We start from the raw sequence: 18,014 nt of genomic DNA on the forward strand, positions 1-18,014 counted from the left end.
TCACGACTGATCTGCCGACGTAACTGTACGAAGGGGCTACAACTGACTTCTCCCGACACCACATCCCTCTAAGGCCCTTCTGTTAGCCCCGGCCCGCTAGCTGTCTGAATCGCCGTGTCTCCAGCTCGCCCAGCTACTCACTGGACCCAATGATCACTCAGCTATGCATGCCTCTCCCTAATGTAAATATGCCTTGTCCATCGCTGTTTTGGTTAGTAATTATTGCCTTATTTCATTGTAGAGCCTCTAGCCCTGTTCAATACGCCTTAGAGGCTCTCCCTTTAGTTCCACCGCCCACACATGCGGTGACCTCACCTGATTTTTAAATGTTGTTTCTAGAGACTATCTCTCTCATTGTCACTCAATGCATAGGTTTACCTCCACTGTATTCACATCCTACCATACCTTTGTCTGTACATTATGCCTTGAATCTATTCTACCGTGCCCAGAAACCTTCTCCTTTTACTCTCTGTTCCGAACTAGACGACCAGTTCTTATAGCCTTTAGCCGTACCCTTATCCTACTCCTCCTCTGTTCCTCTGGTGATGTAGAGGTTAACCCAGGCCCTGCAGTGCCCAGCTCCACTCCCATTCCCTAGGCGCTCTCATTTGTTGACTTCTGTAACTGTAAAAGCCTTGGTTTCATGCATGTTAACATTAGAAGCCTCCTCCCTAAGTTTGTTTTATTCACTGCTTTAGCACACTCGGCCAACCTGGATGTCCTAGCCGTGTCTGAATCCTGGCTTAGGAAGGCCACCAAAAACCCTGACATTTCCATCCCTAACTATAACATTTTCCGACAAGATAGAACTGCCAAAGGGGGCCTGTGCCCAAATAATTTGAGTTTCTACTTTTAGAAATCCACCTTTCCAGAAACAAGTCTCTCACCGTTGCCACTTGCTATAGCGCACCTTCTGGCCCCAGCTGTGCCCTGGACACCATATGGGAATTGATTGCCCCCTATCTATCAGCGCTCGTGCTGTTAGGTGACCTAAACTGGGACATGCTTAACACCCCGGCCATCCTACAATCTAAGCTTGATGCCCTCAATCTCACATAAATGATCAATGAACCTACCAGGTACAACCCCAAATCTGTAAACACGGGCGCCCTCATTGATATCATCCTAACTATCCTGCCCTCCAAATACACCTCTGCTGTCTTCAACCAGGATCTCAGTGATCACTGCCTCATTGCCTGCGTCCATAATGGGTCTGCGGTCAAACGACCACCCCTCATCACTGTCAAACACTCCCTAAAACACTTCAGCGAGCAGGCATTTCTAATCAACCTGGCCTGGGTATCCTGGGAGGATATTGACCTCATTCCGACAGTAGAGGATGCCTGGTTGTTCTTTAAAAGTGCTTTCCTCACCATCTTAAATAAGCATGCCATGTTCCAAAAATGTAGAACCAGGAACAGATATAGCCCTTTGTTCACTCCAGACCTGACTGCCCTTGACCAGCACAAAAACATCCTGTGGCATACTGCATTAGCATCGAATATCCCCCGCGATATGCAACTTGTCAGGGAAGTGTAACGGCAGTCTAAGTCGTCCTCCCCATCGGACGAGGAGAGGCAAGAAGGATCGGAGGACCAATGTACAGCGTGGTAAGTTTCCATGATTTAATAACACGAAAACTAGACAAAATACAAAACAACAAACGAACCAACCGTCACAGTCCCGTGTGGCACAAACACTGACACAGGAAAAAACCACCCACAAAATCCCAACACAAAACAAGCCACCTATATATGATTCTCAATTAGGGACAACGATTGACAGCTGCCTCTGATTGAGAACCATATCAGGTTGAACACAGAAACAGACAAACTAGACACACAACATAGAATGCCCACCCAGCTCATGTCCTGACCAACACTAAAACAAGCAAAACACATAAGCACTATGGTCAGGACGTGACAGTACCCCCCTCCTGAGGTGCTAAAACTCAAGGAGAGGGTCTGGGTGGGCATCTGTCCGCGGTGGCGGCTCCGGCGCAGGACGAGGACACCACTCCACCATTGTCTTTGTCCCCCTCCTTAGCGTCCTTTGAGTGGCGACCCTCGCCCCCGACCTTGACCTAGGAATCCTCACCAAGGTCCCCACATGATTTAGGAGACAGCTCAGGACAGAGAGGTAGCTCAGGACAGAGAGGTAGCTCAGGACAGAGAGGTAGCTCAGGACAGAGAGGTAGCTCAGGACAGAGAGGTAGCTCAGGACAGAGAGGTAGCTCAGGACAGAGAGGTAGCTCAGGACAGAGGGGCAGCTCCGGACTGAAGGGCAGCTCCGGACTAATGGCAGCTCCGGACTGAGGGGCAGCTCCGGGCTGAGGGGCAGCTCCGGGCTGAGGGGCAGCTCCGGGCTGAGGGGCAGCTCATGACTGGAGGGCAGCTCATGACTGGAGGGCAGCTCATGACTGGAGGGCAGCTCATGACTGGAGGGCAGCTCATGACTGGAGGGCAGCTCATGACTGGAGAGCAGCTCTGGCAGCTCCTGACTGGCTGGCGGCTCTGGCGGCTCCTGACTGGCTGGCGGCTCTGGCGGCTCCTGACTGGCTGGCGGCTCTGGCGGCTCCTGACTGACGGACGACTCTAACGGCTCGGGACAGACGGGCGGCTCTAACGGCGCTGGGCAGACGGATGGCTCAGACGGCGCTGGGCAGACGGATGGCTCAGACGGCGCTGGGCAGACGAGCAGTGCAGGCGGCGTTGAGCAGACGAGCAGTGCAGGCGGCGTTTGGCAGACGGCCGACTCTGACCTGCTGAGGCGCACAGTAGGCCTGGTGCGTGGTGCCGGAACTGGTGGTACCGGACTGGAGACACGCACCTCAAGGCTAGTGCGGGGAGCAGGAACAGGGCACACTGGATTCTCGAGGCGCACTATAGGCCTGGTGCGTGGTACCGGCACTGGAGGTACTGTGCTGGAGACACGCACCACAGGGAGAGTGCGTGGAGGAGGAACAGGGCTCTGGAGACGCACTGGAAGCCTGGTGCGTGGTGTAGGCACTGGTGGTACTGGGCTGGGGCGGGAAGGTGGCGCCGGATATACCGGACCGTGCAGGCGTACTGGCTCCCTTGAGCACCGAGCCTGCCCAACCTTACCTGGTTGAATGCTCTCCGTAGCCCGACCAGTGCGGGGAGGTGGAATAACCCGTACTGGGCTGTGTTGGCGAACCGGGGACACCATGCGTAAGGCTGGTGCCATGTATGCCGGCCCGAGGAGACGCACTGGAGACCAGACGCGTTGAGCCGGCTTCATGGCACCTGGCTCAATGCTCAATCTAGCCCGGCCAGTGCGGGGAGGTGGAATAACCTGCACCGGGCTAAGCACACGTACAGGAGACACCGTGCGCTCTTCCGCATAACACGGTGTCTGCCCGTACTCCCGCTCTCCACGGTAAGCATGGGAAGTGGGCGCAGGTCTCCTACCTGACTTCGCCACACTAGCCCCCTTTAGCCCCCCCCAAGAAATGTTTGGGTGAGCCTCTCGGGCTTCCAGCCGCTCTGCCTTGCTAGCGCCTCATAATGCCGCCTCTCCGCTTTTGCTGCCTCCAGCTCCGCTTTGGGGCGACGACACTCCTCTGGCTCTGCCCAGGGTCCTTTACCGTCCAGAATTTCCTCCCATGTCCATTCCTCCTGGTACCGCTGCTGCTGTCGCTGCTGCCCGTTGCCACGCTGCTTGGTCCGAGTTAGGTGGGTGGTTCTGTAACGGCAGTCTAAGTCGTCCTCCTCATCGGACGAGGAGAGGCGAGAAGGATCGGAGGACCAATGTACAGCGTGGTAAGTTTCCATGATTTAATAACACGAAAACTAGACAAAATACAAAACAACAAACGAACCAACCGTCACAGTCCCGTGTGGCACAAACACTGACACAGGAAACAACCACCCACAAAATCCCAACACAAAACAAGCCACCTATATATGATTCTCAATCAGGGACAACGATTGACAGCTGCCTCTGATTGAGAACCATATTAGGCTGAACACAGAAACAGACAAACTAGACACACAACATAGAATGCCCACCCAGCTCACGTCCTGACCAACACTAAAACAAGCAAAACACATAAGCACTATGGTCAGGACGTGACAGGAAGTTAGGAACCAATATACACAGGCAGTTAGCAAAGCAAAGGCTAGCTTTTTCAAACAGAAATTTGCATCCTGTAGCACAAACTCCAAAAAGTTCTGGGACACTGTAATGTCTATGGAGAATAAGAGCACCTCCTCCCAACTGCCCACTGCACTGAAGGAAACACAGGAAACACTGTCACCGTCGATAAATCCATGATAATTGAGAATTTCAATGAGCATTTTTTTACGGCTGGCCTTGCTTTCCACCTGGCTACCCCTACCCCGGTCTACAGCCCTGCACCCCCCACAGCAACTTGCCCAAGCCTCCCCCATTTCTCTTCACCCAAATCCAGATAGCTGATGTTCTGAAAGAGCTTCAAAATCTGGACCCCTACAAATCAGCCGGGCTAGACAATCTGGACCCTCTCTTCCTAAAATGATCTGCCGAAATTGTTGCAACCCCTATTACTAGCCTGTTCAACCTCTCTTTCGTATCGTCTGAGATCCCCAAAGATTGGAAAGCTGCCGCGGTCATCCCCCTCTTCAAACGGGGAGTCACTCTAGACCCAAATTGCTACAAGCCTATATCTATCCTGCCCTGCCTTTCTAAGGTCTTCGAAAGCCAAGTTAACACACAGATCACCTACCATTTCGAATCCCACCATACCTTCTCTGCTATGCAATCTGGTTTCCGAGCTGGTCATGGGTGCACCTCAGCCACGCTCAAGGTCCTAAACGATATCATAACCGCCATCGATAAGAGACAATACTGTGCAGCTGTATTCATCGACCTGGCCAAGGCTTTCGACTCTGTCAATCACCACATTTCTTATCGGCAGACTCGACTGCCTTGGTTTCTCAAATGACTGCCTCGCCTGGTTCACCAACTACTTCTCGGATAGAGTTCAGTGTGTCAAATCGGAGAGCCTGTTATCCGGACCTCTGGCAGTCTCATTGCGGGTGCCACAGGGTTCAATTCTCGGGCAGACTCTCTTCTCTGTATACATCAATGATGTTGCTCTTGCTGCTGGTGATTCTCTGATCCACCTCTACGCAGACGACACCATTTTGTATAATTCTGGCCCTTCTTTGGACACTGTGTTAACTAACCTCCAGACGAGCTTCAATGCCATACAACTCTACTTCCGTGGCCTCCAACTGCTCTTAAATGCAAGTAAAACTAAATGCATGCTCTTCAACCGATCGCTGCCCACACCTGCCTGCCCGTCCAGCATCCCTACTCTGGACGGTTCTGACTTAGAATATGTGGACAACTATAAATACCAAGGTGTCTGGCTAGACTGTAAACTCTCCTTCCAGACTCATATTAAGCGTCTCCAATCCAAAATTAAATCTAGAATCGGCTTCCGATTTTGCAACAATGCATCCTTCACTCATGCTGCCAAACATACCCTCGTAAAACTGACTATCCTACTGATCCTTGACTTCAGCGATGTCATTTACAAAATGGCCTCCAACACTCTACTCAGCAAACTGGATGCACTCTATCACAGTGCCATCTGTTTTGTCACCAAAGCCCCATATACTACCCACCACTGCGACCTGTATGCTCTCGTTGGCTGGCCCTCGCTTCATATTTGTCGCCAAACCCACTGGCTCCAGGTCATCTACAAGTCTTTGCTAGGTAAAGCCCCGCCTTACCTCAGCTCACTGGTCACCATAGCAGCACCCATATGTAGCACATGCTCCAGCAGGTATATCTCACTGGTCACCCCCTAAGCCAATTCCTCCCTTGGCCGCTTTTCCTTCAAGTTCTCTGCTGCCAATGACTGGAACGAACTGCAAAAATCACTGAAGCTGGAGACTCACGTATCCCTCGCTAACTTTAAGCACCAGCTGTCGGAGCAGCTTACAGATCACTGCACCTGTACATAGCTCATCTGTAAATAGCCGATCCAACTACCTCATCCCCCATACTGTTATTTATTTTATTTATTTTCATCCGTTGCACCCCAGTATCTCTACTTGCACACTCATCTTCTGCACATCTATCACTCCAGTGTTTAATTGCTATATTGTAATTATTTTGCCACTATGGCCTATTTATTGCCTTTACCTCCCTTATCCTACCTCATTTGCACACACCTTTTCTATTGTATTATTGACTGCATGTTTGTAAATTCCATGTGTAACTCTGTGTTGTTGTTTGTGTCGCACTGCTTTGCTTTATCTTGGTCAGGTCGCAGTTGTAAATGAGAACTGGTTCTCAACTAGCCTACCTGGTTAAATAAAGGTAAAGCAAATAAAAATAAATAAAAGTGGATGTGGCTCTGCTGCCCCCTAGCTGGCTGGCCCCCATTGGCTATAGTAATAGGGTGAAGTTGCCCCCAGATGCTAATCTTGGGTCAGTTATACATTTCCCCCCACTAATGGTTAAGGTAAGGACTGTGGGAGGGGGAAGCTGATCTTAGATCTGTATCCTAGACCCAGGAGCGTGGTAATAGCCATATCATTACAAATATGGTCCATCCTCTGACTTTGGTCTTTACCTCTGATGATGCCGCTGGCCAGTCCTGGTATTCCCTGTATCTCTGTAACGTTGTTCTGGTTGAAGTAGTCGTCACATTGAGGACTACTCATGTTGCCAGAGCTACAGAAGTTCCTCCACAGCTGACTAGGTACAGTCACATTGCCCTCTAGAGCCGTCTTACTACACACGTCAAACTGATCTCTCACCAATGTCCTGTTACCCAACATACAGATCCTGGAGAAAGAGGAATATTATTGGTTCTGATTATCAACAGAGTGATGATAACATGTCATGATAATGTGATGATATGTGTTTTCACTCTACTTTAGATCAGATATTAGCTATATTATAGCTACACTGAAAAACATTTACAGTATGCATACAGTAGCTAGAACTTTAGGACAAAGTTCAACAATGGAAATTGAATTTTATCTCCATTGACCATTCCAGCCAGTGGAACAGCAAGTGTTTTTGCTTCCGTCGGGGACAAACTGATCATTAACACCAAATTAAATTCACATCAATTATACCATTATTCCCATTTCCTGTTTAGACAAAGAAGTAAAAAAATCCCCAGTGTCTTACGAGAAGTCGGGCGGTTGGAAAACGGACTTAATGGCCCCGGCGTAGATGGAGACGATAGAGATGATGACACAGGCCAGGAAGAGAGAGGCCAGCTTGTTGACGTATTTCACCCCCACAAAGACCACCACGGCCATGAGGCTGAGACAGATGGTGCCGTACACCCTCATGTTGTTGAGGATGGCACTGTCGCCCCCGTGGTGGTCGCTGGCGTGGAAGATAGCCGCCTGGGGAACCAGGTATTTCTGGGAGAGCACAATGAAAACAAAAGTAATTTAGGTACACTTTCTGTGAGACACACACATTTAATACCTTATATGTGCATTCATAATGCACTTATAATGGCTTCTACAACTCACTATACAGTAAGAGCAGAACAGAAGCCTTTCACTTTAAATGTATTTTGAGTACTCCGAATATATGAATATTAGTCATATACTACAGTCTACAACAGCAACATTATGTGGATCAAATGTTTGTTCAGCTAATGTTATTGGATCCCATTTTTACATGTAAGTTACTCCATCTCAATATGATTGAGTACATTGACCTATTTTACTGCGGTATATTGGTTGCATCCCAAATTGCACCCTATCCCTACATATTGCACTACTATAGGTCCTGATCAAAAGTAGTGCATTAAATAGGGAATAGGGTGCCATTTGGGAGCAGATGATAACTCACCAGGAAGATCTCTATAGCTCCCAGTATGTACATGGCAGCAGCGAAGGTTGTTCCCAGGTAGAAACAGATTCCTACAGCCCCCCCAAACTCAGCACCCAGGGAACGAGAGATCATGAAGTACGCCCCTCCGGCTACAACAGAGAGCAGAACAGAGTTAACATGGATGAAACTGGTCAGAATAGACTGATGGTGTGATCATTTGTTAGTCATGTCATAAAAAATGATATTATCTTGTTAATGTCATGTTTATGTAACTGTTACAACTAAAGTGTTTTAAGTGTAAAATGTAAGTTTGGATTCTCAGTCTTCAAAGCTTGTACTGTACCCTCACCTGGGACAACACCATTTGTAGCTATGGCACTCATGGATATGGCAGTGAGCATTGTCTGTCAAACAGGAGAGAATGTGAACACCATCAAATAAGGCCAGGCCAGTCAGTCTTTATGAGACCCATACACTCTGCTCTTTATCCACATAATAAACACACTTAGCAATAGAGGCATCACTTGTCATTGGACAACTGAACAGAATTCATCAATCATATTGGAAAGGTTGAGACATAAATCACAAATATATTACATGTCCTTTGGAGTAAACAGCAGGGTGTGGAAACTGCTGTGGGTTCTATTCAGCCTGGTAATGTTAACTGGCTGACTGGCTGGTGACCCAGTTTTAACAGTAGGTTTGGCAAGTGGACAAGAATAGGGTGTCAATGGTCTTCTAACATTGCCAGACTGTGTGTGTGTGTGTGTGTGCATCCACAATGTGTGTGTGTGTGTGTGTACTAACACATGAGCAGCACATGAGGACGATGAGGAATGACTGGACGATGCCGGCTGTGCCCACGATCCACGTTAGGCGAAGGAACAGGATGACACCAAAGATGTTCTGTAGACAGGGCAGGTAGACTCCCATCAGGGTACCCATGTTGGGGGACTGCAGAGAGAGAGAGATGAAGTGAGACAAAGAGAGTGAGTGAGACAGGGCGAGAGAACAAACAGAACAGAGAGAGAGGGATTACAATAATGAAAGAGAGACAGAGAAAGAGAGACAGAGAAATTAAGAAAGAGAACAGAGAGAGAGAGCGAGGGAGAGAGGAAAAATTCATAAGAATGACAATTTCTATCATTACAGTCTTAATCTAATCTCAATCAGGAAGGGAAAAGGAACCAAACATAAATAGTGACAGAAAGAAGACAGATGTGAGTGATTTGGTTGTTAAGATAACTATGATAGTACTGCTGTAGTTTTCCATATTTGTGTGAGTAGTGTGTTTCAGTGTCTATGTTTTTGTGTGTGTTTCTGAATATGGTATGTAGCACAGATAGACCCACAGGAAATGACTAATTGATCAGAATTATTGATCAGGTAAAATATTGATCAACTCTCAACAGGGGGCCCACAGGGCACAAACAGGCACCAACACAACCCAAAGCACACGCATGCAAGCTCAGATCCAAACATGCGCAGAGACAGAGGGGTAGAGAGAGAGAGACTAAAGCCTGTTTGAATCTCAAAAGAAGAGAGAGGTAGTTTTTGTGACTTCTGACCTTTGGGGCCTTCCTGAGTGACGTCTCTGTGTTCTCGGCCTCCTCGTGCTCCCTGGCTCCCTGGGTAATGTTGGTGTAGTTGACCAGCCGGCTGAGGAGGGATGACACCTTGGGACGGATGTCCAACTCCTCCTGCAGGACAGGGACAGCAGAACAGGGAACAGTTAGAGGTGGATGGGTACCTGATGTGTCTTTGGGGTGTAATAGCCTACAGTAAAAGGGTATTATAGTGCAGTGTAAGGAATTTAATTTGTATAGGTTGAAGGAGGAGTGGTGGTCTATCTAGTGATCGATCAATCTAGGCAGTTGAGATTAGCAAATACTGATGTTAAAAGGTGATATGTTATGTATAATCATGTCATGTATCAGTGTCACTGAGAGCCACTCTTAAAATAACTGTCCAGTGAAAATATCACTTTTATTCTGTTAACTCACACCCAAATAATGTTATTGACTCATCCTATACTCCTATCTGTGGCCAAATCATAATTTGGAGAACAAACACCCACCAACATTCCAACATAAAAAAGCAGTTAACATATTTAATTACACTTTTTTTGGAAGGAAAACTATTTCACTCAAATTGTAATTAATTATAGGTCATATTTCCTAGAAATCTGGAACCACTGGACTGTTCTTTAAAGACAGACCTCAAACAAGGCCAGGTTCCTGTCATAGAAATCAGTCTTCCTGTCAGCATCTGCACTGCTGAGGAAAGGACTATCCTCCTTGTGATTTCCATGGCCTGAAAAAAGAGATAGAAGAAGAGAAATATAACATTTATAAAGTAGGAAAGAATAACATGTATAAATAAAGTAGGCAAGGATAACATGTATAAAGTAGGCAAGGATAACATGTATAAAGTAGGCAAGGATAACATGTATAAAGTAGGCAAGGATAACATGTATAAAGTAGGCAAGGATAACATGTATAAAGTAGGCAAGGATAACATTTTCAACCAGTACCTTGGTAAGATAAACAGGGGTTATTATAAAGTATGAAATGTGATAATGAGAGAGTTTGTGATCAGTTCCCATTCATGCATGCTGGTGCTCTATTGTAAACCAGCAGTCTGTTTGTGATCAGTTCCCATTCATGCATGCTGGTGCTCTATTGTAAACCAGCAGTCTGTTTGTGATCAGTTCCCATTCATGCATGCTGGTGCTCTATTGTAAACCAGCAGTCTGTTTGTGATCAGTTCCCATTCATGCATGCTGGTGCTCTATTGTAAACCAGCAGTCTGTTTGTGATCAGTTCCCATTCATGCATGCTGGTGCTCTATTGTAAACCAACAGTCTGTTTGTGATCAGTTCCCATTCATGCATGCTGGTGCTCTATTGTAAACCAGCAGTCTGTTTGTGATCAGTTCCCATTCATGCATGCTGGTGCTCTATTGTAAACCAACAGTCTGTTTGTGATCAGTTCCCATTCATGCATGCTGGTGCTCTATTGTAAACCAACAGTCTGTTTGTGATCAGTTCCCATTCATGCATGCTGGTGCTCTATTGTAAACCAACAGTCTGTTTGTGATCAGTTCCCATTCATGCATGCTGGTGCTCTATTGTAAACCAACAGTCTGTTTGTGATCAGTTCCCATTCATGCATGCTGGTGCTCTATTGTAAACCAACAGTCTGTTTGTGATCAGTTCCCATTCATGCATGCTAGTGCTCTATTGTAAACCAGCAGTCTGTTTGTGATCAGTTCCCATTCATGCATGCTGGTGCTCTATTGTAAACCAACAGTCTGTTTGTGATCAGTTCCCATTCATGCATGCTGGTGCTCTATTGTAAACCAGCAGTCTGTTTGTGATCAGTTCCCATTCATGCATGCTGGTGCTCTATTGTAAACCAGCAGTCTGTTTGTTTTCATCTCAACCAACACGTTGCAACATAAAAACACAAAAAATGACATTTGAGACAAATAAACTTTAAAGATATCTGTAGAGGTTACAGGAAAAGGGACGACTAATAATAACTACAGTACTATAGCCATCAAAACCATGCAACGATGCAACCCTGTCAACCACAGTATATACGGTCTATGGTGCTAACTGTGATGAATCTCCAAGTTAGTTCCCACAGTCTGCCTACAACCTACAGTATGACATCACTGTCTGTCTCAGTCTCCCACTCCCACGTTCAAAGTCATCAACCCCGGCAGCTGCTATGTGAGGTATACTGTAACCAGAGACCTGCGTCCTACACTATTATACTGCTTTTAATGTCTTTAGCATATCAGGCACAGAGAAAATAGGAAGGAATTCACTCAAACCCTCAATTGCAAAATGTTTCAACCCAGCATTGCTGATCAAGATTAATGTGATGTCATTAAACAAGATTGAGCAATTGAGCGACTTCTCTTGCATCACCAGTAAGCAAAGCATTCACCCAAAGATAAATTCATATCCAAACATCATCCAGGCAAAAACTAAAATCAGTCAATGTTAAATAGAGCAGAGACGACAAAAAAGTTGCATTGTAAATTCTCACTGGTTTAAACTCTGTTCTCTGTTTCTCTTGATACATCAAGCTGAGGCAGGATATGAGCCTGGGGCTACTGGCAGTGCACACAGCATCTGTGTGATATGATAATACACGACACACAAACCAATCTATTTCTAGAAATTAGGATCCTGACCTTTGGCTCATCAGAGAGCATGACAAGTCGTCGAGTCTCTTCAAACAATATTTGCTTGCAGCCCAAATCCAACCGGTTACATTACTAACATCCTGAGCCACAGACAATTACCCAACTGCTGTACCCTATAAGTAGGGCTGAACACGAAACACACAATGCTAACTTCTCTCCGGCATCTATTCTAAAACTAGACCCATGCTGGTTGTGGTGCCAAGGTTCTCTACTTACCTGTCTCCGGTACCACAGTGTTCAGTACCTCAGTGCTGCTGAGGGTGACCATGCTGCCACAGTGTGTGCAGAGAGCAGTGTACTGTGATCTCTGGCTCGGGACATAGTCAGGCGCCATTCAGAACACACTGTCACACAGGGCAAACTGTCACTCACTGAGGGGCTTGGGCCAGAACACACAGCGTGAGGCTGCATACACACACACACACACACACACACACACACACACACACACACACACACACACACACACACACACACACACACACACACACACACACACACACACACACACACACACACACACACACACACACACACACACACACACAGGAGGGGGAGTGCACACACAGGAGCGAGTACACACAAGCAAGCACGCAGGCACACATACATATACACTGTGGGTTGTAGAGCAGAGGCCAGAGCAAACACACAGTAAGCATATGAAGATCTTAAAGTATTTCACAACTACGTACAACGCATAATGGCATCTCAAAATGATATGCTGTGAAACATATAGAAAAAATGGCCCACTTAATCACTAATGATGAGTCAACTCCTCGTACCATTTCTGAGATTAGATGGGAATACGTGTGTAAAGACCTAACACTCACTCACTAGTATGATGTAATTGAAAATGGGCAGGGAAAGAGACAAGATCAAATCAATTCAAATACTGTCCTCTAGTGTCAGTTTGCTGTTAGTGCCATGTGAGAACATGACAGGAAGGATGTCACTGTGTTTGTGTTTACATTGCAATGTGCATGCCATCATAGCGTCAGTTCTAAACAATGACCGAAGGATGCTGAACTTGAAAACAACATATAATCCTTTATCTCTGTCTGTACTGTTCGCTTATATGTTTCCAAATGTCTCTCTCTCTCTACCACAACCCCCTCCTCATGTCGGTCTTATTAAGAGGATGGAGGGTGTGGGGACGGGGGGCCGTTTGTAAAGTTGACTGGTCCAGAGGGGGTTCTCCTGACCTGACGTTTGATGTCTAATTAAAACAGATGAAAGATTAACAGAACTGTTATGAACGACTCACAGAGAGCCCCCCTGAGTTCCACTGCGCTGAAAGAACAGCACACAGGGATTTACAACGACAGGTCCCAACAAGTCAACGAACAAACGGTGCCTCCACAAAAATGCCTCTGAGCCACAAGATCAAACGACTGCCAACAAAGTGAGACAGACTACCAACCCTGCCGAGCCTCCCGCCCCTCCTGCTGTGCTGAACAGGCACCTCTGTCTGAACGTCTTGTTACTATTAGACAGCACATTACTGGCAGCACTCACTTGAGCTTTTTACAGAGAGAAATAGTATGACTACCCAAGTTTCCAAAGCTATCCAGACATATAATGAAGTTGTTTTATATGTGTTTGACTGAAGAGGTCTTTGAACTAGGCCTATTACTAGAATTGTCAAAATATCACTGGTGTAGTGAAGTTACAGGCCAACTTCCATCTGCAGAATGAATTCTGGAAGATCCTTCTTTACTCTGTTTCTAGTTCCAACCGCTTCTTTCTTTGTCTTTTTACATTTAATACAAAGCAGACTATTAGCCAAGATATGAACAAATACCATATTTGCAGATTATTTTAAGCTTTAAACACACCAGTAAAACCACCACACATTTGGTTGCCATATTTTCAATGTGGTCCCATTCAAACAAAGGAACCAGGAAAAGGCAAGTCCAAATGGTCTAGTAAGCACTAGGGTGGGGCACCAATTGAGGTTGTGTCTTTTTGTGTAAAGGCCTATGATCAGTGCTGCTGTGTGCCACTGTAAAAACAACCACTAAGACCAAAGTGTTCCTGACCTGTTACTTACCATTCAATCAATAAACAATCAATAGAAGAGCGGTGAAGTCCACCTAATGGAAACACAGGCTGTATCTGCTTGACAATCTTCTCCCTGATAGATATATACAATGAACCAATACCCTAGACTAGAGTCTGCCTGACACAGCACTATACCCTAGACTAGTCTGACTGACACAGAACTATACCCTAGACTAGAGTCTGATTGACACAGAACTATACCCTAGACTAGAGTCTGATTGACACAGAACTAAACCCTAGACTAGAGTCTGTCTGACACAGAATTATACAATAGACTAGAGTCTGACTGACACAGAACTATACCCTAGACTAGAGTCTGACTGACACAGAACTATACCCTAGACTAGAGTCTGACTGACACAGAACTATACCCTAGACTAGTCGGACTGACACAGAACTATACCCTAGACTAGTCGGACTGACACAGAACTATACCCTAGACTAGTCTGACTGACACAGAACTATACCCTAGACTAGAGTCTGACTGACACAGAACTATACCCTAGACTAGTCGGACTGACACAGAACTATACCCTAGACTAGTCTGACTGACACAGAACTATATCCTAGACTAGAGTCTGACTGACACAGAACTATACCCTAGACTAGAGTCTGATTGACACAGAACTATACCCTAGACTAGAGACTGACTGACACAGAACTATACCCTAGACTAGTCTGACTGACACAGAACTATACCCTAGACTAGAGTCTGACTGACACAGAACTATACCCTAGACTAGAGGCTGATTGACACAGAACTATACCCTAGACTAGAGTCTGCCTGACACAGAACTATACCCTAGACTAGAGTCTGCCTGACACAGAACTATACCCTAGACTAGAGTCTGCCTGACACAGAACTATACCCTAGACTAGAGTCTGCCTGACACAGAACTATACCCTAGACTAGTCTGACTGACACAGAACTATACCCTAGACTAGAGTCTGCCTGACACAGAACTATACCCTAGACTAGAGTCTGACTGACACAGAGCTATACCCTAGACTAGAGTCTGATTGACACAGAACTATACCCTAGACTAGAGTCTGCCTGACACAGAATTATACAATAGACTAGAGTCTGACTGACACAGAACTATACCCTAGACTAGAGTCTGACTGACACAGAACTATACCCTAGACTAGAGTCTGACTGACACAGAACTATACCCTAGACTAGTCGGACTGACACAGAACTATACCCTAGACTAGTCTGACTGACACAGAACTATATCCTAGACTAGAGTCTGACTGACACAGAACTATACCCTAGACTAGAGTCTGACTGACACAGAACTATACCCTAGACTAGAGTCTGCCTGACACAGAACTATACCCTAGACTAGAGTCTGCCTGACACAGAACTATACCCTAGACTAGAGTCTGCCTGACACAGAACTATACCCTAGACTAGAGTCTGCCTGACACAGAACTATACCCTAGACTAGAGTCTGCCTGACACAGAACTATACCCTAGACTAGTCTGACTGACACAGAACTATACCCTAGACTAGAGTCTGCCTGACACAGAACTATACCCTAGACTAGAGTCTGACTGACACAGAGCTATACCCTAGACTAGAGTCTGATTGACACAGAACTATACCCTAGACTAGAGTCTGCCTGACACAGAATTATACAATAGACTAGAGTCTGACTGACACAGAACTATACCCTAGACTAGAGTCTGACTGACACAGAACTATACCCTAGACTAGAGTCTGACTGACACAGAACTATACCCTAGACTAGTCGGACTGACACAGAACTATACCCTAGACTAGTCTGACTGACACAGAACTATACCCTAGACTAGAGTCTGACTGACACAGAACTATACCCTAGACTAGTCGGACTGACACAGAACTATACCCTAGACTAGTCTGACTGACACAGAACTATATCCTAGACTAGAGTCTGACTGACACAGAACTATACCCTAGACTAGAGTCTGATTGACACAGAACTATACCCTAGACTAGAGTCTGCCTGACACAGAACTATACCCTAGACTAGAGTCTGCCTGACACAGAACTATACCCTAGACTAGAGTCTGCCTGACACAGAACTATACCCTAGACTAGTCTGACTGACACAGAACTATACCCTAGACTAGAGTCTGCCTGACACAGAACTATACCCTAGACTAGAGTCTGACTGACACAGAACTATACCCTAGACTAGAGTCTGACTGACACAGAACTATACCCTAGACTAGAGTCTGACTGACACAGCACTATACCATAGACTAGTCTGACTGAGACAGAACTATACCCTAGACTAGAGTCTGACTGACACAGAACTATATCCTAGACTAGTCTGACTGACACAGAACTATACCCTAGACTAGAGTCTGACTGACACAGAACTATACCATAGACTAGAGTCTGACTGACACAGAACTATACCATAGACTAGAGTCTGACTGACACAGAACTATATCCTAGACTAGTCTGACTGACACAGAACTATACCATAGACTAGTCTGACTGACACAGAACTATACCCTAGACTAGTCTGACTGACACAGAACTATACCCTAGACTAGAGTCTGACTGACACAGAACTATACCCTAGACTAGAGTCTGACTGACACAGAACTATACCCTAGACTAGAGTCTGACTGACACAGAACTATACCCTAGACTAGAGTCTGACTGACACAGAACTATACCATAGCCTAGTCTGACTGACACAGAACTATACCCTAGACTAGTCTGACTGACACAGAACTATACCCTAGACTAGTCTGCCTGACACAGAACTATACCCTAGACTAGAGTCTGCCTGTAACAGAACTATACCAAAGACTAGTCGGACTGACATAGAACTATATCCTAGACTAGTCTGCCTGACACAGAACTATACCCAAGACTAGAGTCTGCCTGACACAGAACTATACCATAGACTAGTCTGCCTGACACAGAACTATACCCTAGACTAGTCTGACTGACACAGAACTATACCATAGACTAGTCTGACTGACACAGAACTATACCCTAGACTAGTCTGACTGACACAGAACTATACCCTAGACTAGTCTGCCTGACACAGGACTATACCCTAGACTAGAGTCTGCCTGACACAGAACTATACCATAGACTAGTCTAACTGACACAGAACTATATCCTACACTAGTCTGCCTGACACAGAACTATAACCTAGACTAGAGTCTGCCTGACACAGAACTATACCATAGACTAGTCTGCCTGACACAGAACTATACCATAGACTAGAGTCTGACGGACACAGAACTATACCCTAGACTAGAGTCTGACTGACACAGAACTATACCCTAGACTAGAGTCTGACTGACACAGAACTATACCCTAGACTAGTCGGACTGACACAGAACTATACCCTAGACTAGTCGGACTGACACAGAACTATACCCTAGACTAGAGTCTGACTGACACAGAACTATACCATAGACTAGTCTGCCTGACACAGAATTATACCCTAGACTAGAGTCTGTCTGACACAGAACTATACCCTAGACTAGAGTCTGACTGACACAGAACTATACCCTAGACTAGAGGCTGACTGACACAGAACTATACCCTAGACTAGTCTGACTGACACAGAACTATACCCTAGACTAGAGTCTGACTGACACAGAACTATACCCTAGACTAGTCGGACTGACACAGAACTATACCCTAGACTAGTCGGACTGACACAGAACTATACCCTAGACTAGAGTCTGACTGACACAGAACTATACCATAGACTAGTCTGCCTGACACAGAATTATACCCTAGACTAGAGTCTGTCTGACACAGAACTATACCCTAGACTAGAGTCTGACTGACACAGAACTATACCCTAGACTAGAGGCTGACTGACACAGAACTATACCCTAGACTAGTCTGACTGACACAGAACTATACCCTAGACTAGAGTCTGACTGACAC

At 46.0% G+C, this 18,014-nt stretch overlaps 1 protein-coding gene across 2 annotated transcripts in view; it reads right to left on the reverse strand.

Annotated features, from left to right (window-relative positions):
* Positions 1-18,014, reverse strand: part of LOC120024960 (solute carrier family 12 member 4-like) — a 75,265-nt gene that overhangs the window by 25,880 nt on the left and 31,371 nt on the right. Inside the window, exons 1-8 of one of the 2 annotated variants that reach the window (XM_038969351.1) lie at positions 12,253-12,405; positions 10,037-10,131; positions 9,387-9,518; positions 8,626-8,772; positions 8,168-8,222; positions 7,837-7,967; positions 7,156-7,397; positions 6,590-6,804 (exon numbers count right to left, since the gene is read on the reverse strand). In XM_038969351.1, the coding sequence (XP_038825279.1) occupies positions 6,590-6,804; positions 7,156-7,397; positions 7,837-7,967; positions 8,168-8,222; positions 8,626-8,772; positions 9,387-9,518; positions 10,037-10,131; positions 12,253-12,370 (1,135 nt within the window). In that variant the 5' untranslated portion in view covers positions 12,371-12,405. Of the gene's footprint in view, positions 1-6,589; positions 6,805-7,155; positions 7,398-7,836; positions 7,968-8,167; positions 8,223-8,625; positions 8,773-9,386; positions 9,519-10,036; positions 10,132-12,252; positions 12,406-18,014 lie in introns of those variants that run through there. The other variant, XM_038969350.1, reaches the window with a different exon arrangement.

Source organism: Salvelinus namaycush, chromosome 30, assembly GCF_016432855.1.
Source record: "Salvelinus namaycush isolate Seneca chromosome 30, SaNama_1.0, whole genome shotgun sequence".
In the NCBI taxonomy this organism is placed as follows: Eukaryota; Metazoa; Chordata; class Actinopteri; order Salmoniformes; family Salmonidae; genus Salvelinus; species Salvelinus namaycush.